This window comes from Cricetulus griseus, chromosome 2, assembly GCF_003668045.3.
Source record: "Cricetulus griseus strain 17A/GY chromosome 2, alternate assembly CriGri-PICRH-1.0, whole genome shotgun sequence".
Lineage (NCBI taxonomy): Eukaryota > Metazoa > Chordata > Mammalia > Rodentia > Cricetidae > Cricetulus > Cricetulus griseus.
This window is the reverse complement of record NC_048595.1, coordinates 188,509,963-188,533,194: the sequence shown is the minus strand read 5'-3', so window position 1 is coordinate 188,533,194 and position 23,232 is coordinate 188,509,963. Positions and strand designations below refer to the sequence as shown.

Here is a 23,232-nt window from a genome sequence, read left to right as displayed (position 1 = left end):
GAGTTAAAATGGACATTCCCTATATTGCCGCAACAATACCTCTACTAGACATAAGGGGGTGACTAATAAAAGCCCAGTGCCAGGAGTAGGTCAGTTCTATTGGTGGTGGTGTACAGTGAGCTTCCATAGACAGCCTTATGGGTTAATTTAATAGGCCACAGTTTAAACTTAAAATGAACCAAGTGGAAAATGTTGGGTTACATACTACTAGTGGCAAGGACACCCCTAGTTTTAAGTCATATATATAGTGCCACGTGTACTTTTTTTTTTTACTGATTACTAATTTGTAGGTTCAAATAAAATATGGTTTGATAGAGTGGGAAAGTCTTTCAGTAAGGAAGTAATGTATCTCAGAAAGAGATGAAACATTAAGAGAAGAATATTTAAATTATTTGACCCATGGACACACATTTAAAATTATACTTTGAACTCTACTATAATAAAATGTACATACTATAAGCAATGTTTGATGTCAAGCTAGGTAAGATACATGCTTATTGGTTATTTATACTAAGGATAGACTTTCAGATCCCAGCAATGGGTAGTCTTCCAAGAGTCTTTTATGTCATCTAATTCAGTGGTTTTCAACCTTCCTAATGCTGTACCCCTTAAATACAGTTTCTCGTGTTGTGTTAACTCCCAACCATAAAATTATTTTTGTTGCTGCTTCGTAACTGTAACTTTGCTACAGTTAGGAATCATAATGTAGATACTTGATATGCAGAATATCTGTTACTAGACCCCCAAAGGGGTCTTGACCCACAGGTTGAGAATTACTGATATAATTCTTATTTTTCTTGACTGAGTTGTTTTGTTCTCCTAAAAAAAATGACTGCATTAATATGAATACAGAAAATGTAAACATGTTGGTTTGGTATAAGCGATGCTAATCATAACTAGCTGACTTTTTTTCTCATTTTAGGAACTTTATAGTCAGTGGCAGAAAAGTGGCCAGTTTTTTTTGGACTCAATAGCACTTAATATAACTTGGGATCCCACAGGTAAGGAATATAACAAGATTAGTTGGAACAAATGTTATTGAACTAGTTTGTTTTTATTACTCTTAGTTATTTCATCTGTTAGACTATGGTGAATACAAAAGTAAATAAAGCAAATTGTGCCCTTCTGTAATTTATACTGAAATGAAGTCAAATACAAGTGATAGTAAATGATATGACATGATAAATGTTATGCAGAATAACTATTACTTCTGGAAAAAAGAGAAAAAATCTCTCTGGAAAATAAGATTTCATTGATAAAGTTCTTTTGACTTGACTTTTTGAAAGATTTTAACAATTAGGGCAAAGTAGATGAAATAGGAATAAGAAATTACTTCTAAAACAAGATCCTGTATTATGTTATGTATTTACTTTAAAAATTACATAACTTGAGGTGGGGGGGTTAGGGCAAGGTTGTTTTAGGTCTTGAAGCAATATGAAGAATACATTTAAGATAAGCATTCTATCACTGAACTATCTCCATTTCTTCCCTCACTTCCTCCCTCCACTCCCTCCCTCATTTGAGACTTGGGTGGGTCTCTGCCTTACCCAGGCTGGTCTTGACTTTGTTTTCATTCTTTGCCACATGAGTAACAAGGACTGCTATAGCTTGCCACCAGCAAATAGTATTTGACTCAGTCTCTACAGATCACGTGTAGTGTTTGGCTAGTATGTATCTTTTAACATAGAACAGTTGCAACCTGGTGGTGGTGGCATACACCTTTAATGGCAGCACTCAGGAGGCAGAGGTAGGTGGATCTCTGTGAGTTCGAGACCAGCCTGGTCTACAAGAGCTAGTTCCAGGACAGCCTCCAAAGCCACAGAGAAACCCTGTCTCGATCGAAAATCAAAAAAAAAAAAAAAAAAAAAAAAAAAGTGGGAGTCCAGGTATTCAAGAAATAAGAGAAACAGATTCCATTCTTGGTGTAAAGAGTGGGAAAGTCATATTGCATGGGGACCTAACTACAGACTTTGTACAAGTTACAGTTATAACTCTAGAAAGCTCTGAAAATACAGGTAAGAAAATTGAATTTCAAAGGTTGCCTAAGTAGATCCTGTTGGGTAATTATTTTAAGGTGTGTGGCTTTTGTTTATGCTATATTTCTTTAACTTTGTGAAGCTGTGTTATTTTCCCTGTCTGAAACACCTGATGGTCCTACTAAAGAGCTGAATGGCCAATGGTGAGGTAGGAGCAAGGATAGGCTAACTGGCAGGCAGAGAGAAAAATAGGAGAACCAAGGAAGGAAAAAGAGCAGCAAGAGATCAAGGAGAAGAGTATGAAGGATGTCAGGGGCCAGCCACCCAGCTAGCCACAGAGCAAGAAGGAAAGTAAGATATACAGAAGTAAAAAAGAGAAAAGCCCAGAGGGAAAAGGTTAGACAGGTTAATTTAGATTAAGAAAAGCTGGCTAGCAACAAGTCAAGCTAAGTCTGAGCATTTGTAACTAAGAATAAGCCTCCATGTATTTTATTGGGAGCTGGGTGGTGGGCTCCTCAAAAAGACCAAAAAGCCAAAAGAGTAAAAAGCAAATACAGTAAGATCACAATTTGCATGGCTAATTAAATGATGAAAACACATGGATTTATGAATTTCTGATCTAAAGTTGTGCTTGCTGGACTTTTGTTTCTGTTCTTTTTCCCTGTCCTCCCTCCCTCCCTCCCTCCATCCCTATTGCATTTTATTAGGATTTCTTACAGGATCCGGAAGGATGGATTATCTCCCAAGAGTATGGGCTCCGTACCAGTGGCTGTAACACAAAATAAAATGTTTGTTCTCTCTTGGGACTGATAAATGTAGATATTCAAAGTGGGTGCTCATAGGTCCCTCCCCCCAGTTACCATTATCTGTTAATATATTATCCTCAAGGGAAGGGCTGGAATACATGGGATTATTTCCTGCCATTGAAGGATATAAACAGGTCCAATCTCTTCAAAAATTTATTCTTTTGTTTATAATACATATATGTTTATTAAAATTACATTACTTATTATGTATATGTATGTATGGGTGTCAACAAGCTGTAGTTCATATATGGGGTTCAGAGAACAATTTGTAGGAGTTGGTCTATCCTTCCATCATGTGTGTTTTGGGAATGGAACTCAGGTCATTGAGCTTAGAAGTAAATGCCTTTACCCATTGAACAGTTTCTTTTTAGAAACTTTATTATACTCTATAGTTTTATAAGATTCTTGAGTATGTATCCTAACTCAGTGTTAACTACCTACATAATAAATGGCTAATAATATATTTGTATATTTCTTTAGGTAATCGTCTTTTAACTGGTTCTAGCTGTCTGCAGCTCTGGTGTAACAATAACTCAAGGAAGCAAACTGAAGATGAAAATCCAGATAGAACAAATCTTAACTTTGGAGATTGGGTGTGCATTTGGCATTGCAAGTAAGCAATTTACTAGAGAGTTTAACTGGTAAACCTGTTCTGCAGTTTTTTATTTTGTAAGTTGGTTTTATATATGATTTTTTAGTCTATTCATTGTATGAACAGACATTAGAATGTAAGATCAGACTAACTTATACATAGGTTGGCAGTGAGATGACTCATTCCGTAGGTGCTTACTACAAAGCCCTACAACTGAAGTTCAGAATGCATGTGGTGGAAGGAGAGGACTGGTTCCTCCAAGTTGTTTTATAACTTCCACATGTTCATTAGTAATTTATTTTCTGTTGCTGTTGGACAAATAAAAATGGTGTTTGGAAGTGTGGAAATACATTTCCATCAAATTTAGAAATGACAGCAAAGCTAGAAATTGAAAGAGAAGGAAAAAGTAATATGTTTGATTATACAAATAAAGTATTTCTCTAAGGAAATAAAAAGGGTGAGGGGAAATAGCTGCCGTTTTGGAGTTAATGTTTTCTTTTAAAAATAAAATTGGTTCTAGTCCCTAAGCCCCAGGGCACATCCTGTGCCCCTCCTCCTCTCATCTCAGTCCCAGCAGCTAGCCAGGTGGCTCCACCACCACCAAAACCCATTCGACAGTGTAACCCACAAGACCCACTCTGCTACCCAAACACACTGAACCCATCATCTTCCCCCTGGCCAACGATCCCCTGCAACATAGCAGCCCCTAAAGGCACAAGTGCCGCCTGCACCAGTTGGAAGAAGAGCAGCTTCCCTGTGAACAGCCTTCTCTAGCAACAACAGCAGTCCATGTAGGTATAAGTACTACCCACATCTGTTGGAAGAACAGGCACAAGCACAACCCACACCAGTTGGAAAAACAGATCCTACAGGCACAAGTAAAGCCCATACCAGCCAGAAGAACTGGATGATATACTGGATCTAGTTACCCACACCCTACAGACCTCAGCTGAGACAACCATACTCCATCTGACAACCAGCCAGAACCTTTGGCCATTCATGCTAAAAGACAATAAAGGAAACAGACAAGAAAGGAACAAAAGATCCATCCAGCAAAGACATCACAAGAATCAACACCCATACCTATAATTATCCCAAACCCAGATGGGTGAATGGCAGTGTAAGAATATATTCAACAACATAAAGGGTAATATGACACCACCAGAACCTGTTAGTTCTACAACAGCAAGACTTGAATATCCCAACTCAGATGAAGCATAAACACTGATAACAGCTTATGCTGGAGAGGATGTGGAGTAAGGGGAACACTCCTCCATTGCTGGTGCAATCTTGCACAGCTGCTTTGGAAATCAGTATGGCAGTGTCTCAGAAAATTGGGAATCCATGTACCTCAAAACCCAGCTATACCAATCTTGGGCATATAACCAAAGGCTGGTCAGTCATACAATAAGGATACTTACTCAGCTATGGTCACAGCATCTTTATTTGTAATAGCCAGAACCTGGAAACAACCTAGATGCCTCTCAACTGAAGAATGGATAAAGAAAATGTATATTACACAATAGAGTATTACTCATCAGTAAAAAAAAAAAAAAAAAAAAAAAAAAAAACAATGACATCATGAAATTTGCAGGCAAATGGATGAAATTAGAAAAAATCATCTTGAGTGATACAACTTAAACTCAGAATGACAAACATGGTATGTACTCAGTCATAAGTGGATATTAGATGCAAAGCAAAGGCTAACCCTGCTACAATCCACAGCCCCTGAGAAGTTACATAAAAAGGGGGACGCTAAGAAGGATGCGTGGATCACCCTGGGAAGGGGAAATAGATGAGATCTCCTGGGTAAACTAGGGAAGGGGGGAGTAGAGTGGAGAGGATGGCAGAAGGGAACATGAGGTATCAGGATGGCCTAGTCCAAAAGGTAGGAGGGATGGAGAGGGAGAGCAATGAAAGATATCTTGATAGAGGGAGCCATTATGGGGTTAGGGAGAAACCTTGTACCAGGGAAACTCAGGAATCCATAAGGTTGACCCTAGCTAAGACTCTTAGCAGTAGTGGAGAGGGTGCCTGAACTGGCCATCTCCTGTAATCAGATTGGTGACTATCCTAATTGTCATCTTTGCCCAGTAACTGATGGAAGCATATGCAGAGATCCACAGCCAAGCACTAGACTGAGCTCTGGGAATCCAGTGGAAGAGAGGGAGGAGGAATTATATGAGCAAGAGGAATCAAGACACAGAGACAGCTGACCTGAGCTGGTGGGAGCTCGGAACTCTAAGAGTGACAGCTAGGCAGCTTGCAGGGACCAACCTAGGCCCTCTGCAAGTGGGTGACAATTGTGTATCTTAGTCTGTTTTAGGGGCCCATAGCAGTGAGGCCAGGCTTGTTCCCTGGTGCATAAGCTGGCTTTTTGGAACCTGTTCCTTTTGATAGGATGCCTCACTCAGCCTTGATGTAGGTCCTGCCTCAACATGATGTGCCATGCTTATTGTTGACTCCCAAGCGAGGCCTTACCCTTTCTGAGGAGTGGGTGGGGGAGGGTAGAAAGGAGTTAGGGGAAGGGAACAGGAAGAGAGGAGGTAGAAGAAAGTAAAAATGAAAAAAATTGTAATGAAAAAATGAGATTGATTGGAAAAGAATGGACCAAATGTTAGTTAAAAACAGTGGGTTATGAAGATGTGAAGGGAGAATTTTCAAAGTCAAAGTATGTATAAATAACAGACATTTTAAGAGTTGATGAATTTGGATAAAGAAAAGGAAAATGATGATAATGCTGGGGGTTTCCAGTGTATAAGAGTGTTAAGAATGGAAGACAATATGGGATAATGAGCCAAAATTTCTTCGAGGAGAAAAGGCAAGTATGCACTAAGTAGGTAGGCAAAGCTGGGTAGCTGAATTCATGGTTATTTAATTTCCTTTAATACACATAAGTCTTTCATTAAGTAAATGTTATACCAGATGAAGGGAAAATTCATTTAAAAACATTGTTGTCTTCAAAAATGTATATTGTAGTATTAGAGATCCATGGCTCTGGAAATTAAATATCCAGTTTGAAAACAGAAACCTTCACCTTTAAAGAGAAATTGCTATTACTTTAGTGTTAGGCTTTTATATGAAGTTTTTTTTAACAATTATTACTTGTATGATTCTTAGGGAATGGTTTGGTTTTTTGTTTGTTTGTTTTTAACTGTTATTATTCTCTTATATTCTATCCTGACCTCAGTTTCTCCTCCCTCCACTCCTTCCAGTCTCTCCATAATCTTCCTTCTCCCTCAGACTCAGATCGACTCCTCCCCCCTCCCCCAAAAAAGAGTAGGTCTCTAGGGATAACCAATGAACGTGGCCTAACAAGGTACAATAAACCCGCATACCATGTCTGGACTTGGCAACCCAGTAGGAGGAAAAGGGTCCCAAATACAGACAAAAGTGTCAGACGTCTCCACTCCCTTTTTAGGAGACCTACAAGAGGTCCAAGCTACTTAACTGTAAGGTATATGCAGAGGACCTCATTTAGGGTCTGTGATTGTTGCTTCAGTTTCTATGAGTCTCTATGAGCTTGCTTAGTTGATTCTGTGGGCCATATTCTCATGGTGTCCCTCATCCCCAGTCCTTCCTCTCCTCCTTGCAGGAGGGGGCTGGTTCCTTCTAGTGTTTGGCAGTAGGTCTCTATGTCTGCTCACATTGGTTACTTCTCTGATGACAACTGGCTAGGTACCAATTTTGGAATATAACAGAATATTGTTAATCATTTCATTGGTTTTTTGTTGTTGTTGTTTTTTTGTTTTGTCTCTTTTTTTGCCAGCCATGTTTTAGTTTTGTCCTGTGTCTCTGGCTATCCTGCCTCTGGTTCTTGGCCATCCAGGCAGTGTTGGCCATGGGCTCCCTCTCATGGCATAAGTTTAAAGTTGGACCAGTCATGGGTTGTCCACTCACACAAGCTCTATGTTACCATTGCCCCAGCATGTCTTACAGGCTGAACAGATTGTAGGTAAAAGGTTTTGTGGTTGGGGTGATGTCTCACTCTTGCTGCTAGGAGCCTTGCCTAGTTATAGAAGATGGCCAGTTTGGTTTCTGTATCCCCCCTTATTAGAAGATTTAGCTAGGGTCATGCCTCCTAGATTCTAGGGAGTTTCTACTGCTCTGGGTTTGGTTTTTGAGATAGGGCTTTGTCATACATCTGTGGCTTGCCTGAAGTAGTCATGGAGTAAGCCAACTTGTCCTCAAACTTGCAATGTTCTTAATTTTACCTTCTGAAAACTGGTATTATCTGCATTTGCATGACTTAGAAATTATGCATTTTATATTTAAAGTTTCTTAGTAACTTTTTCTTTTTTGGCATATGCTTAAAAGTTAGGAGTCTGGAGGAGGTACATAGAAAAGCATGTATTTAGCATGTGCAGGCCCTTGAGTTCAATACCTAACAACAAAAAGCAAAACAAAACAAAAACAAATACAAAAATTTCTCAACAACATCAGCAACAGAAACTTGAGTCAACCTTTAGAGTCAGATATGATACTCTGTAATTCTAGGTATGTGTTATAGAGGCAGTAGGACTACTTAACCTGGTGTTAAGATCTAATCTGAACCACATTGCAAGACCTCATCTTATAAAGGGAAAAAAAGTGAGCGTGAAACTGTTAAACAAAAAAATTCTGTAAGAATAAGAAATTGCTGGAGTTTAATTCGAAGCATGATGATTATGTTGAACCTAGTTTCCTTGCCAGTTATCCCTTCTCTGTTTAATTTACAGAACTGCTTCCCAAGTCCATTTAATGAAATTTTCACCAGATGGAGAATTTTTTGCCACTGCTGGAAAGGTAAATTTGAAAATACTGTTGTCGAATTGTATGTCTGTACTACATTATATTTTAAGCCTATGTGTATACCTGCCCCTGTGTGCACATGTATGTGTGGTGTATGTGCAGACATGTGCATACAGAATAAAGGCCAGAAATGAAGTACATCTTTCATTACCAGTATCCACCTTATTTTTTATTGAACCTGGATCTCAGTGTGGGCTACATTGGCTGGCCAGAAAGCCTCCAGGGTCTCCTGTTCCTGCCTTCCTAACAAGGGTTACAGGCAAGCACTATGGCACCTGACTGTTATATATGGGCTCTGGAGGGTCAGACTCAGATCCTCCTGCTTATGGAGCACACATTCTAACCATTGAGCTATCCCCAGTCTCCTGTACTTTACTTTTGAACTTATAAACATTAACTGACTTATTCTTTTTAGTATTGCACTCTTACTTGATTTTGGGCTTACGGAAAAAGAAGCCCTTATTTTCACTTTTCCTGAATAATGTAGGAGATTATATGGTCACTGGATACTTGTTTTCTCCTTAGGATGACTGTCTTCTAAAGGTATGGTATAATGTAGAAAACTGGCGACCAGCTGTTACCTCTCCAGATAAAAATTCAGAAAAACAATCCCAAGGAGAAATGGACTTTTCCTTTGTGTATCTGGCCCATCCACGAGCTGTAAATGGATTTTCCTGGCGTAAAACAAGCAAATATATGCCAAGGTCAGTTTATTTTTTGTGATTTCACTGTGTATTAAGAGAACATCACCAATTTGACTGTTTTTTTTTTTTTCTTGGAGTCTTTGAAGATTAGGATAATAGTTGATTTTTCCAGGCTGCATGTGTCTGATCAAGTATGATTAATGATTAGTAGTATAAGAATCTCAAAGGGAATTTAAGACCAAGATAATTTACTTCCATATCAAATGTCTTTGTCATAGAGTTCTACATGTTTTTCTTTTCTTTGTTTTCTTTCTCTTTTTTCTTTTTTTTTTTTTGTGAGAAGTTTTATTAGAAAGTGATGGGACGGGGAAGGAAAGAGAAAAGAGGCACAGAGACACAGGGAGGACAGAAGAGAAAAAGGAGACATGAAAAGTCCTGTCTGACCCAGGGGAATAGGGGGAGAGAGAAACAAAGCAGGAAAGAGAGTCGTTTTTTTTTTTTTTTTTTGGTTTTTTAAGACTGGGTTTCTCTGGAGCCTGTCCTGGAACTTGCTCTATAGACCAGGCTGGCCTCGAACTCACAGAGATCCTCCTGCCTCTGCCTCCCGAGTGCTGGTATTAAAGGCGTGCTTCACCAATGCCAGACTCTTTGTGTTTTCTATTTTACTGTATTTCCTTATACAGATTGCTGTTTGTCTGAAGTTTTATGACAGTTATCTTCATTTTGTACTTTCTGTTGTATCTTCTGGCATCCTTTTTTAAAACAAACTATCTTGTATTGAAGGGACATCATTGAACAAAATAGAGTTAATTCTTTACATTATCATGCTTCAAGTTAGGTTTCAGTTTTGCTCATACAAGTTCAGAAATATGTGCCTGTTATACTTTTCTTTTTGGTGGTCCTTGAAAAAGTTACTATCACATAGAATTTTTGTGTTCTTGTAGTAAGTTTCATAGATCTGGTAAGTACATCTAGAAATCCATCTTGTACTACACTGCAATGCTAATTTGGTTATCTATCTCTTACCTTTGTATTGCTGTTGGGTTTTAGCAACTGAGATGTTCAAGTAGAATTGTAGTGATATACCTAAGTCATTTGTTGACTTTATTTTGCTGTTTTGGACCAATAGGATATACCGAGATTTTTTAGCTACAGTGTAATAGTTACTGTCCTTATTCTAACCCTCTAGTCAGAGTTTAGATGTAGAAGAGAAACTCTAGGAAAAGTAATGGTTCTGTTCTTAATATGTGTCAGAGTCTTCAAGCTAAGAGACAATGGTCTGGGTAATCAGTATTGTCAGCTAAAGGAACCTCACCTTAGATTCACTATGTTCTAGTATTCTCTATTGCCTGCATACATAGATATGTTTTGAATAAAATGATCTTATTGTGTCTGTTAAGTCTTACTTTGAAAGTTTTGAGTGACTCCAGCTTCGTCGTCACAAATTTGTCTTTTAAACCTATCTGAAGAGTACTGTTTTACAGAAACTAATTTATTCTGATACATAATAATGGAAAATTCTCATTTAATGATGCTACAACCATCAAAATACTAAACAGGTGTATGAATCACTGAATTTTGGGGGTACTGACTTAGCTTACTTAAGTTTTGACAGAACTCATCACAGTGAAGGCTGAAGCAGATGCCTAAAACTGGGACATTTAAGGGCACCTGCAAATAACAATGAAGCATTTTTAGTTACTCTCTCACCTCTTTGCCTTTGGGCCATTATACTATGCTGTAGTCTCTCTCTTTCCTTTTCAATGTAGCAAAGTTGAATACAGATAGACCATTGGATTGAGAAAGAACAGTATCTATGTTTGTGTAGTGAGCATATATTTTACTGTTTAAAAAATGATGGATATAGGACAAATTGGGAGGTTAGTGATACCCTGCAGAAAGCTCTAAAAGGTGGCTGGAGATAGCAAGTTTAAAACCATCAGTGTAGGACAGATGTTAGGGACAAGTAGCCCATCACAGGGTTGCTTTCTGTAAGGTTAAACATATTGTTAGTTATGGGTTTTATGTGCTGTATGGACTTTATATCAATATGATAGACCAGTGGTTCTCAGACTGTGGGTCAGGGTTGATGACCCTTTCACAGAAGTCACCTAAGACCATAGGAAAACACAGATATTTACATTATGATTTATAACAGTAGCAAAATTACAGTTATGAAGTAGCAGCAAAAATAATTTTATGGTTGGGGATCACCACACCATGAAGAACTGTTTTAAAGGGTCACAGCATTAGGAAGGTTGAGAACCATTGTGGTAGACCATCAAGGTTATAATAACAGTAAAAGAAGTAAGGAAGGGGAGCTCTAGTCTGTTAGCATGTGGTACTTAGAGGACAGTGCAATTAAGAAGGGAGCAAGGTAGACACTGCCAAAGAAATGCATAGTCTCTCTATACATTTTATATATTATCTACCAGTTGTTTATATTGACTAAGTATCTTGAGGAGTCAGTTGAAGCTATATGCACATTAAGATCATTGCTGTCACCTGCTTTTGATCTGTGTCCTTTCTGATTTGTTTCATTTCTCTTAAGTTCTTTCCCTTCATCTGATTGCCATCTATTCTACCCTTAAGTTGCTTGCTACATTCTACTCTTCTTTATAAGTGTTTTTACTCTGGTAGTTACTCATTGGCAATATGAACCTTAAACCTTTGGTATTTCTTTTGAACCTTTGACTTTTGTTATTGTCTTTTGATTTATTTTCTTGATATATTTGCTTATTTTTAATTTTATTGCTATGGTCTATATTAATAAATATATAAGTTACAGGGAGGAAATAAGTATTCACAAGGGATAGAAGAAAGGAAGGGGAAAATGGAAAGGGATGGATGAGTGTTATGATGAAGAATGAGAAGCAAGAGGTTTGGGAAGAAATCACAAGAGTGAGGGAAGAGGCAGACAGGGCTGATAAAAAGAAAACCTGCCCTAGAGGGACGGAGAATGATGTTAGAGGACAGTGAAAGGGAAGAAGAATGGAGAAGTTATGGAAAGAGGAATGCAAAGGATTAGATAGAGAAAAGCAGTGACAGTCAGACAGGGAGAGGGGTGAGAAAATGCACTAGGGAAGTTGAAGTTGACAGAGTAATCTAGGCAAACCTGACTTTTGCTGCATTTTTCTTTTGTGCTAATTGTTCTTCTTAATCATATAGAGGTGGGTGATAAGGTGATTGTTGTAGAATATTTGATTTCTTTCCTCTTAGCTCTTTCTCTTCTATTCTTGCCTTTACTGCCTACCCTCACTCCCTTTCTTCCTTTCATTTGTTAAATTATTAAGTAAAATTTCTTTGTTGGTAATGACTATGTATACTTTTATTTGAGGGTGTCCTAAAAAGGAAATAACCAAAAGTTCAGAGTTAGTAAGGATGGATTTGGTTTGTGCTGGTCTGTCATGAGTTCTCTTGCACATTACTGCTTTGGCCCTTGGCAGGCAAGAAGAGGATAAATATACTATATGGCTATATCAGAAAGTAAAACTTGAACATTATGAAATAATTAAAATAATGGTCTTTTACTGAATAAATAGAGAAGTTTTATTAGGAACATTGCTTTGTGCTCATCAACTGAGATGTAATACAAATCTTAGATTATTATAACAACTATTTTCTAGACAGAGAAGAAATAGGTTGGTAAACATTTTCTGTTGTGAAATCAATATACATTCTCTTCATTAAAAAAAGATTCTATACATATGGATGTTTTGCTTGCATTTATTCCTGTGCAGTACCACTGGAGGCTAGAAAGAGGGTGTTGGATTCTCTGGAACTGGAGTTCACTGGGCTTAATTAGTACTAGGAATCAAACCCTGGTTCTCTAGAGGAGCAGCCTCCTAACTGTTGAACATCTCTCTGTCTCTCTTATTATGTGTTTAAATATGTATTGAAACACTGCAGAATGTTTTGATGCAGTGCTATATAATTAGTATTGTTTCTAAAATATTTTTGTTCTTCAGGGCTTCTGTATGTAATGTACTGTTGACTTGCTGTAAGGATAATGTGTGTCGTCTTTGGGTAGAAACATTTTTACCAAATGACTGCTTGCTGTATGAAGGTGACTACAACCACTGGTGTGAACCAATTAATTTAACAAATAACTTCAAGAGAAATGCTTCCAGTAAAGACCGAGTTCAAAGTGCTCTAGAAGTAAGTGTTTTTATTATGTGTTTCCTACAGATTTTAAAATCCTTTATACATTTTTATTTTTATTTGTTTATTTAGGTTATACAGTAATATTATAAGAAGTAGCATATCTTAGGAATGTTCCTTTTATAAAGAAATTGCACTTAAGTATTTTTTATAATGTATAAACTTTAACTGTCTTTAACTATGAGATTAATCTTAACCAGTAGCAAAATGACGGTAACAATTGACTTAACATATGTAAAATCTGAGAATTCAAAGACTTGACTATAAAATTATTTTTCTTAGCACTTATGGTAGATTTGTTTACTACATCCTGCTGTAACCTGTACCCTTTGTTATTTTCAGATCCACCAGAGCACAAGTATTTATTTTACAAACATTAACAGAAAAAGTCAATGTTTGATATTTGGGCTAATTGAATATAGAACTAATTTTGCTCTTTGGAAACAAAGTCTTACACTGTAGTTCCAGGATGAAACCAGTCTCATGCCAGTCATCCTGCTTAGTCTCTTGTTTTCTGGAAATTTAAGTGTGAGACCATTTCTGATTGAAAATATTTACTCTTAGTTTTCTTTCTCCTTCTCTTTCTCTTTCTCTTCCTCTCTATCTCTCTCTCTCTTTTTTCCCTCCCCCTCCTCTCCTCTCCTCTCCTCTCCTCTCCTCTCCTCTCCTCTCCTCTCCTCTCCTCTCCTCTCCTCTCCTCTCCTCTCCTCTCTCCTCTCCTCTCCTCTCCTCTCCTCTCCCCTCTCCCCTCCCCCTCCCTCCCTCCCTCCCCCTCCCTCCCTCCCCTCCTCCCCTCCCCTCCCCTCCCCTCCCCTCCTCTTCCCTTCCATTCCCTTCCCTTCCCTTCTCTTCCCGTCTCTTTTCTTTTCTTTTCTTTTTCTCCCCAAACAGAGTTCCTCAGTATAACTCTGGCTTTCTTAGAACTCTAAACCAGACTGGCTTGGAACTCAGAGGTCTGCCTGGTTCTGCCTCTACCTACCAAGTTTTGGGATTAAAGGTGTGCATCCCCACGCCTAACTTTTTACTGTTTTCTTTTCTGTTTTTGTTTGTTTGTTTGTTTTTTGAGACAGGGTTTCCCTGTATTGCTTTGGAGGTTGTCCTGGAGCTCACTCTGTAGACCAGGCCTACCTCTGCCTCCTGAGTGCTGGGAATAAAGGTGTGCGCTGCCAACGCCCAGCCCTGTTTTCTTAATATTAAAACATGAAATGTCTGGAAAATGATTTGTCTTTAAATTTTTATGGGTATAGAACATGGTTTAGTTAGGGTTTCTATTGCTGTAAAGAGACAGAATGACTATGGCAGATTATATAAAGGAAAACATTTCATTCGACTGGCTTACAGTTTTGAGAGGTTTAGTTCGTTATCATCATGGTGGTAAATGACTGTGTATAGTAGACATAGTGTTAGAGAAGGAGCTGAGAATCCTACATCTTGATCCTTACATAGGCCACAGGAAGTGGAGTGACACTGGGCATAGCTTGACAGTGATACACTTCCTCCAACAAGGCCATACCTACTTCCTCAAAGCCACAGCTCCAAAGAGCTTATGGGGGCCATTTACATTCTACCACAAAAGTAGAAAAGTAACTCCCCCACTCCAAAGGGTCTTACTAGGTTGTTCTTGGTGTCTTGGAACTCACTATGTAGTATTGTGTGGGAATTATGATTCACTAGAATCAGTACAGGTTAAATGAAGTTTATTTCAGGAGAATGTACTTACACAAGAGGCTAGTGACCGCCGCAGGTTCCAGCTGCAAGGATCCACCCAGGCTGTTCTCTGTGACACCACCAGAAGCAAGAGTACTCTGGGGTCTGGGACCCCAGATCTAGTCCTCTCCTCCGTCATGTCCTCACCTGTGACCACGCCCATTTGGGCATGGTCAGTATTACAGGTGTGGGTGGGGTGAATATCTCACTACAATGTAGACCAGGATGGACTCAAAAGTCACAGAGATCTGCTTGCCTCTTCGAGAGTGCTGGGATTAAACACTTTTTTGGATTTTTTAGACAGGGTTTCTTTGTTTAACAGCTCTGGCTGTCCTGGAACTCACTCTGTAGACCAGGCTGGTCTTGAACTCACAGAGATACACCTGCCTCTGCCTCCCGAGTGCTGGGATTAAAGGCATGTGCCACCATGCCCAGCTGAACAACTGTTTTTCTAATGGTTCAGACTCTAATTAAACTGTGTTGTATATTCAACAATAGAATGTCTTTGTGTAATCATTGCATTACAAAGTGTTAGACTAACAATCTGTATTCTACTTTGCCTCTTACTAGCTAGAAAATCTTAGGTTCTATATGAACTATTTTATGTTATGAAATATTAAAATAGCAGTGTTTAAGCTGGATACCACATGAGATCAGATAATAATCAGATAACCTGGCACATGATGGTAATGTCATTCATTACTTCATAGTTACAGACAGTAAGCTGTGAACAAAGACAGTGCACAGACAAGGTTTCACTCTATAGCACTGGCAGGCCCCCTGTAAAGACTAGGCTTGCTTAGAACTCAGAGGTCTTCCCGCCTCACTTCCAGCTGCTGAGATTCAAGTGTTTACCATTATGCCCATCCTATTGTTTTTTTTTTTTTTCAGGGGGGGGTGTTTTGTTGGCTTTTTGGGTTTTATTTTTTCTTTTAAGTTCTGGATGTTGATTTTAGATGTTGAAAAATGTGAAAAGAGTAGACTAGATACTTATTCTTCAAGATTCAAATTTGCTATATAAAGAGGTGTTTTTCACAAATAAATTTACATAAAATAGCATATATATCCATTCTGACAGTCATAATGTAGCAGTCATTTTACTTTGATTTTATTCATACAGGTAAATCTGAGACCTTTCCGTAAAGGTCGGAGGAAATCACTTGCTCTTGTAGCACATACTGGCTATCTGCCTCATCAGCAGGATCCTCACCATGTCCACAGGAACACACCATTGCATGCCAATGCACTTTGTCACTTTCATATTGCAGCCAGCATCAACCCAGCCACAGGTAATTATTTCTGTAGTGAAATGTATATTACTAGACAGACTAGGAGAACCACACAATCTAGACCTACATATGAATTTGGAGATTTAAGTACTTACCACTTTTTATTTTCTGTGAATATAAAAATCAGGGGCCACAGCTGAGGAACTTAAAGTAGTATCTAAAATTATTTCTTAAAAAAAAAATAAAGGCAATGCGCAAACATAATTAATACCACCTCTATAGAAGGTGGAAAGTAAATCACTTATTTGACCTGTATACTTTAGTCCTTTTCCCAAAACAAAACTACAGTTGGTTATTTTTTTATATCTTACAGAATATAGACCCTCCTCCCCTTCGCCTTTTTTTTTTTTCTTTCCTCTCTTCCTTCTTTTTAGAGTCTTATTATATAACCAAGGGTGGCTTTGATAGTATAGAATATTCTTAAGTATCAGTTAAATATAACCAATTTCCATGGAGCTGGAAATTGCAGTATTATACTTTTCAGGGAAATATAGCAGTTCAATTATCAGTTAATTACTCAATGAGAATTCTCTCCACCAGAATGAGCTCTTCCAGATCAAAGCATACTTTTGGTAGGAATTAATAATTACTTTTGATCTTAACATTTATTTGGTTTACTAATTCTAGTTGTGAAAGTATCCACTAGCCAAGAAAACACCAATGTCAGTATATTTGTCTTCATTAAAATGTAACTTGTGTTTGATAATTATCACCTTTATCAAATACATTTATTAACAGTGCTTATAATACAGTTACCTATAAGGTCAGTGACATAATTTTGAAGGCCCCTGTTGAGTAAAGGTCAGTATTAGATACATCAGTGGTATGTATGAGGCCTTTGGTTTGATTTGCAGTACCTCAGAAAAATTAAATAAATTTAAAAATCAACAATATTACACAAATAAAGCTTGAATTCCCCCATTGATTAAAAAAAAGCCTAAGAGATTATTGTGAAAAGAATCCTAAGTTTGAGTATGGCATCTCTTTCGCATGCATTCAATAAAAACAATTAAAACTTTCTTTAGATTGTAGATCACCAAGGAAAACTGTGATGGTTTGAATAAGAATGGCCCCACAGGGTCATATTTGAATGTTTAGTCACCAGGGAATGACATTATTTGAAAAGATTGGAAGGATCATGTGTGTCACTGTTGAGGAAGTGTGTCACTGGCAGTGGACTTTTAGGTTTGAAAAGCCTTTGGCAGCCTAGACTCTCTGCCTACAGAACACGATGTTACAGCTCTCAGTTTCTTTTCTAGCACCAGTCTGCCTGCCTGCATGCCACTATGCTCCCTGTCATGATGATAATGCACTAAACTCTCAGATTGTAAACAAGTCCCCAGTTAAATGCTTTCTCTTATAAAAGTTGCCTTGATTATGTTGTCTATTCATAGCAACAGAACAGTGACTAAGGCATTACATAGAGCATTCAAAGCATAATATTCTTGCAGTTAGTTGGGACTATATGGAGAATTCTGTTGGATTAATCTTTCTAGGTGCCTTATTTCTGAAAGCACAGCTTTAGGTTGAGTTTCTCTCTCTCTCTCTCTCTCTCTCTCTCTCTCTCTCTCTCTCTCTCTCTCTCTCTCTCGGTTTCTCTGGTAATAGCTCTGACTTTCCTGTAACTCTCTTTGTAGACTAGGCTGGCCTCGAACTCACAGAGATTGCCTGCCTCTGCCTCCCAAGTGCTGAGATTAAAGACGTTCTCTAGCACTGTACTGCACTGCTTGGCACTGTACTGCTTGGGTTTTTTTTTTTTATTTTACCTATAGCCATAGGAGAGGAGTTTGTAACATGTTCTCTTATATTTCTAATTCTAATATCTTCTGAAAGTTTGTTCAAAAATGATGCAGAAAATGTTGAGCTTTCTTTATATTTTGCTAAAAGCCAGAAGTATTCTCTCTTATGTACTAAAAAACAATGCTTATTGTCAGTTAAAGGCATTGTATTCTCATTTGGATTGGTGTAAGCCAAAAGTGAGAAAGCCTTTCTTATGACTTCTTGGAGAAGTACCCTTTCAGATCCTGACTCTACCCAGGAATAATGAGACTGGCAGTTAATTAGTTGCTCAGGGCATTCAGTGGCTTACTCTCTACTAGTGTAGACACTGTTAAGAATGGGAAGGAATGTGGCACTTTAAACAGCTGTCATCCTGATCTCTTGAAGTCTGTAGTCAGATATAGGATAGGTAAACATGTAATCAAATGATTATGTTGATGGATGTATAGGCATAAACAGGAGCTCTTGGCCTGGTTGTATTAGAATTTGCCTCTGATAATAGATTCAAGGCAAAGGTTTTCCATTTTTCTTTTCTAGTACTATTTCTACTTCTGTCTTAACTGTAGATAAATCTAACAGACAATTCTATTAGTTTTTAAAAATCTTTTATCATGAAAGAAAATCATTACAGCCTTTATGGTTCTACATATAACAACATGTAGATCTTATTAATATGAAAGATGAATTTTCTTTATCTCTATTAGGGACTATCTTTGTAGTAACTGATTAGATTTAATTGAGTACTTACACAAAAAGTAATGCCAAGGAACATATTTTTTTATTCCTTTTCATCTTAAAATTTTTTCATATAATGTATTTTGATCATGTTTTTCCCTTTCATCAACTCCAAGAGTCTTCCTACTCATCCAGTTTTCTGTGTGTGTTATGCTCCTCCCAATAATCTACCCCCCCCCCAATAAGACAAAAGTACCCAAACAAAAAGGCCATAAAAGATCATGGAGTTTGTTTTGTGTTGGCCAATTACTCCTGGGTATGTGGCTTACCCTGGAATGTGTTTGATATATCCAGTCATGTTCCATTGTAGAAAACTGATTTTCCCATTCCTTGCAGGTATTGACTATTCTGTTAGAGCTGGTATGTTGTGTCCATTTCCCCCCCTCAGTACTGGAACCCCATATGGCTTGAACCTTGCAAATTGTGTGTGCTGCTGCAGTCTCTGTGAGTCATATGAACATCGATCCTGTTAAGTCTAGAAGACACTGTTTCCTTGGATCCATCTATGGTCTTTGGCTCTTAGTGTCTTTCTGCTTTCTCTCTTGCTTAGATCCCTCAACCTTCAGGGGAGGGGTTTGATGAAGACAGTCATTTAGGACTGAGTACTACAAAGTCTCTCATTCTCTGTACATTGTCCAGTTGATGGATCTCTTTGTTAGTTGCCATCTACTGCAAGAAGCTTCTCTGATGAGTTGAGCCAGGCACTGATCTATGGCCTAGTAATATGTCAGTAGGAGTGATTTTTATTGCTATATCCCTTTAGCAGAGTAATAGTAGTGGAGTTTCTCCTAGGCCCATGACCAATGTAGTTTCAGGTTCTTGACCACTTTAACAGTGTTAGATGTGGTTTGTGCCACTGTTTTACCAGTATACCTTGCAGGCATGTGCTGTTGTAGGTCACAGGGTTCATAGCTGGGTGAGATTGACAATAAAAACTGGGAAAATCAGTTTTCTACTCTTCTGGTAGTATGCAGAGTACCTTCCAGCTCCATAAACACTGGTCAATAGGAGTAAAGCTTCTAGTTGGGTACCAGCTTAGTTTCTCCATTGTTGATAATACAAGTCTTGTCTTTAACAACAGGGACTCACTGTCAGGTTGTAGAGAGCAACCAACAGCCTTGATAATTGCCTGTGGTATTTCAGGGAGGAAGTGTTCCTGGAACCTCTTTGGCTGACAATAAGATGTAACTCATTCCTGACACTGGAGATTTTGCTTGTTGGTATAAGATGTCTAGTTGGGGCATTGTCTTTTTCCTATATGGTAACTCCATTTAAATTCTTTTCATACATGTATATGTTTTAAGAAACTTCCATAATAGGAGATTTCTATATGGCTTTTCAAATGGCCTTTAGTATTAGTTTTTTCTCCTCATATTTCCCACTTTACGCTGTCTTCTTATCTTCCATGATATTTAATCCTCCTATTATAGTTTTCCCTTTATCTCTCCATAACACTATATTCTATTTTCTCTTCCTTGTGAGATCCTGTCCTCCTCACTGGTCCCTTACTAGTTCCTAACATCTGTAGTTATTTGGGTTTAACACACATAACAAAAACTTAAAAGCTAACATCCACATATTAGAGAAAATACACGGTATTTGCTCTTTGTGGCCCAGGTTACATCACTCAGGGTGATTTTTCCAGCTTCATCCATTTACCTGCAAGTTCCATAGTCTTATTAAACAGTTGAATGATATTCCATTGTGTAAATGTACCACAGTTTTCATTTTCTATTTATCAGTAGGTGAACATCTAGGCTGTTTCCAATTTCTGGCTATAAAAAATAACTCTTAAGTTATATTAAGAGTAGTTAAGTTTTTCTCAAATAAAAGGTAAGTATAATGTCAATAATGAAAATAGAAAGTGTGTTACAGTTGTTCAAAATTTGAATTTTGTGATTGTTTTTCTTTATAGACATCCCACTTCTTCCATCTATTACATCTTTAAGTTTAAGTGAAAATGAAGAGAAGTGTGGACCTTTTGTGGTACACTGGTTAAACAATAAAGAGCTGCATTTTACATTGTCCATGGAAGTCTTCTTACAACAACTTAGAAAAAGTTTTGAACAGCCCTCATCTGAGGCCAGCGTAGAAGACTCTATTCAGGCAGATATAAAGTCTGATGAAGGTAAAGATTTAAGAAGGATGAAATTTTAAATTTGCAGCCATAAATAAATAGTTTTTATATGAGGATAAAATTGTGTATTGTCAGAGATAATCTCCAAGTTTGTTATGGCATAATGTAAATATGGATTGGCTCATTTAATAATTTGGTGTAGGTGCTTTTAATTATGTGTCTTTTATCAGAGTTTTCTGTTCTTTTGTATTTGTTAGCCCGTAACCCTGTTGCTTTATGAACTATATATGGATTAATGTCATCAAATATATAGTCTCATATGCTACACAACTACTCACCTGAATCTGCAATTTAATAAATAGTTGATCTACATGTACATTAGAGTTGAGAAACACTATGTAGGAAGATGGCAGCTATGCTTAACATTGTACCACCAACACCAAACTGCATTGTATATAAAGTCTTAGACTTCTCTGTATTTATCCTGCGGTTGGATATGGAGAAGGAAGAGAGGACAGCAAGAATATACAACTGTCTCTCTACCTTGGCTTAGAGTTGACACATACTACTTCCACTCTGATTGCATTAGCAAGAAACAACCACAGAGTCCCAAGTGGCTTCATTTTCTAACTGATTTGTAAATCTTTGCTTAATTTTCATTTAAATCTGGTAAAAAATGTTTTAATTGCCTCTTTAAAAACATACCTCATATTCCCGATCCAGGAGTTGAGGAAAGGGCATAGAGTCTGGGCTTTTTGAAAGAAGTAAAGATATAAATGTTTGTGTATGTTAATAGTCCTGGTTGCTGTCTGATTACTAAGTTAACTTCATGACTTTATTTCTTGTTAATACAAAAATTATGGTTTTTCACTTTAAATTCATTTAAAAAGCTCTGTCTTAATTTGTAGTGATAGCTTTATTGTATTCACTTGGTTCATGAACTTTTTTGTTTATAGAAATGGATGATGGTATTGATGATTTAAAAATAAATCATGAAAAGAAGGAATTGGGTGAAGATAAAATGTTATCAAACTCAAATTTTACACCATTATCATCAGCTGCCATTGACCATCAGATTGAAGTGCTTCTGTCTGAATGGAGTAAAAATGCAGACATGCTTTTCAGTATTCATCCCATGGATGGTTCTTTACTAGTTTGGCATGTAGATTGGCTGGATGAATACCAGCCTGGTATGTTTCGTCAAGTACAGGTACTGTTAATCATCTATGATGAGTTACTTCTTTTTTATGTGAAAATTTTTTTGTAATATGTTTTTATGTAATTATATGCTCTAATGTCTACTTTCTTAATTCTAGGTGTCCTTTGTTTCCAGAATTCCTGTAGCTTTCCCCACAGGCGATGCAAACTCTCTCTGTAAAAGCATAGTTATGTACGCCTGTACCAAGAATGTTGACTTGGCTATTCAACAAGGAAAACAAAAACCTACTGGCCTCACTCGTTCCACATCAATGCTTATCTCCTCTGGTCACAGTAAATCATCGAACAATTTAAAATTAAGTATTTTTACTCCTAATGTTATGATGATTTCAAAGCATGCTGATGGTTCTTTGAATCAGTGGCTGGTTAGTTTTGCTGAGGAATCTGCTTTTTCTACAGTTCTTAGTATTTCTCACAAATCCAGATACTGTGGTCATCGTTTTCATCTTAATGATTTAGCTTGCCACTCAGTATTACCATTGCTGTTGACAACTTCACACCATAATGCATTAAGAACACCAAATGTGGGTAACCAAAAGCAACCTCATGACACTGTAAATACTGAAGAATGTTCCTTGACACAGCAAAATACAAACAATGTTGATACGGCATTTCAAGATCCCAATGCCATTTATAGTGAACTTATTCTTTGGAGGGTTGATCCAGTTGGGCCATTATCTTTTTCTGGAGGAGTGTCTGAGCTAGCCCGGATTAATTCTCTTCATGTCTCTGCCTTTTCCAATGTGGCATGGCTCCCTACTCTTATACCCAGTTACTGTCTAGGTAAGCATACTTTGATTTTATTTCAGTAATTTTATTTTCAGACACTTGCTAATAGGTTAAATTTTAAATGTTTATAAATACTTTCTAGGTGCATACTGCAACTCTCCTAGTGCATGCTTTGTAGCTAGTGATGGACAATATCTGAGGTTATATGAAGCAGTTATTGATGCCAAGAAACTTTTATATGAGCTTTCCAACCCTGAAATTTCTGTAAGTACTAGCTTTATGATGTTTTTAGATATTTAACCTATACTTACTTGGCCTGTTCTAAAATTGTGACCTACAATTTATGACAGATAAGTGTATTTTTTACTATATATTTTTCACATTAGTTTTGTACTTGTGATTTTAAGGTAAGCCCTTTCATTATTTTTAGGTTGGGTGTGTAGCTCAGTGGTTGAGCATATATGTAAACGCGCTGTGGTCCATGAGTTCAACTCCAAGACCCTCTCTCTGACAGAAGAAAAAAAAAAAGTCTAGTTATGTGTTTCTTTTCCTTAGAGATAAATGGGGAACTACCTGTTGTAGAAGTTGTTGGTTCCTGTATAGTTAAAGGGAGCTAGAATATTAAGAGTAGGATTTTAATCTTAAACATGAAAAGAAAAAGCCTTCAGCTTGGTTGCAGCTGAGGCAAGTTTTTGGATGCCCATGTAACACAGTTACTATGGAAGAGA

General features: G+C 37.5%; 1 protein-coding gene across 2 annotated transcripts in view; it reads left to right on the top strand.

Annotated features, from left to right (window-relative positions):
- Dmxl1 (Dmx like 1) overlaps positions 1-23,232 on the top strand; it is a 134,690-nt gene that overhangs the window by 17,481 nt on the left and 93,977 nt on the right. For both annotated transcript variants that reach the window (XM_027400878.2, XM_027400879.2), the window contains exons 4-13: positions 923-1,001; positions 3,263-3,395; positions 8,093-8,159; positions 8,691-8,869; positions 12,778-12,967; positions 15,798-15,966; positions 20,396-20,608; positions 21,514-21,767; positions 21,874-22,558; positions 22,647-22,768. In XM_027400878.2, the coding sequence (XP_027256679.1) occupies positions 923-1,001; positions 3,263-3,395; positions 8,093-8,159; positions 8,691-8,869; positions 12,778-12,967; positions 15,798-15,966; positions 20,396-20,608; positions 21,514-21,767; positions 21,874-22,558; positions 22,647-22,768 (2,091 nt within the window). The remainder of the gene's footprint in view (positions 1-922; positions 1,002-3,262; positions 3,396-8,092; positions 8,160-8,690; positions 8,870-12,777; positions 12,968-15,797; positions 15,967-20,395; positions 20,609-21,513; positions 21,768-21,873; positions 22,559-22,646; positions 22,769-23,232) is intronic.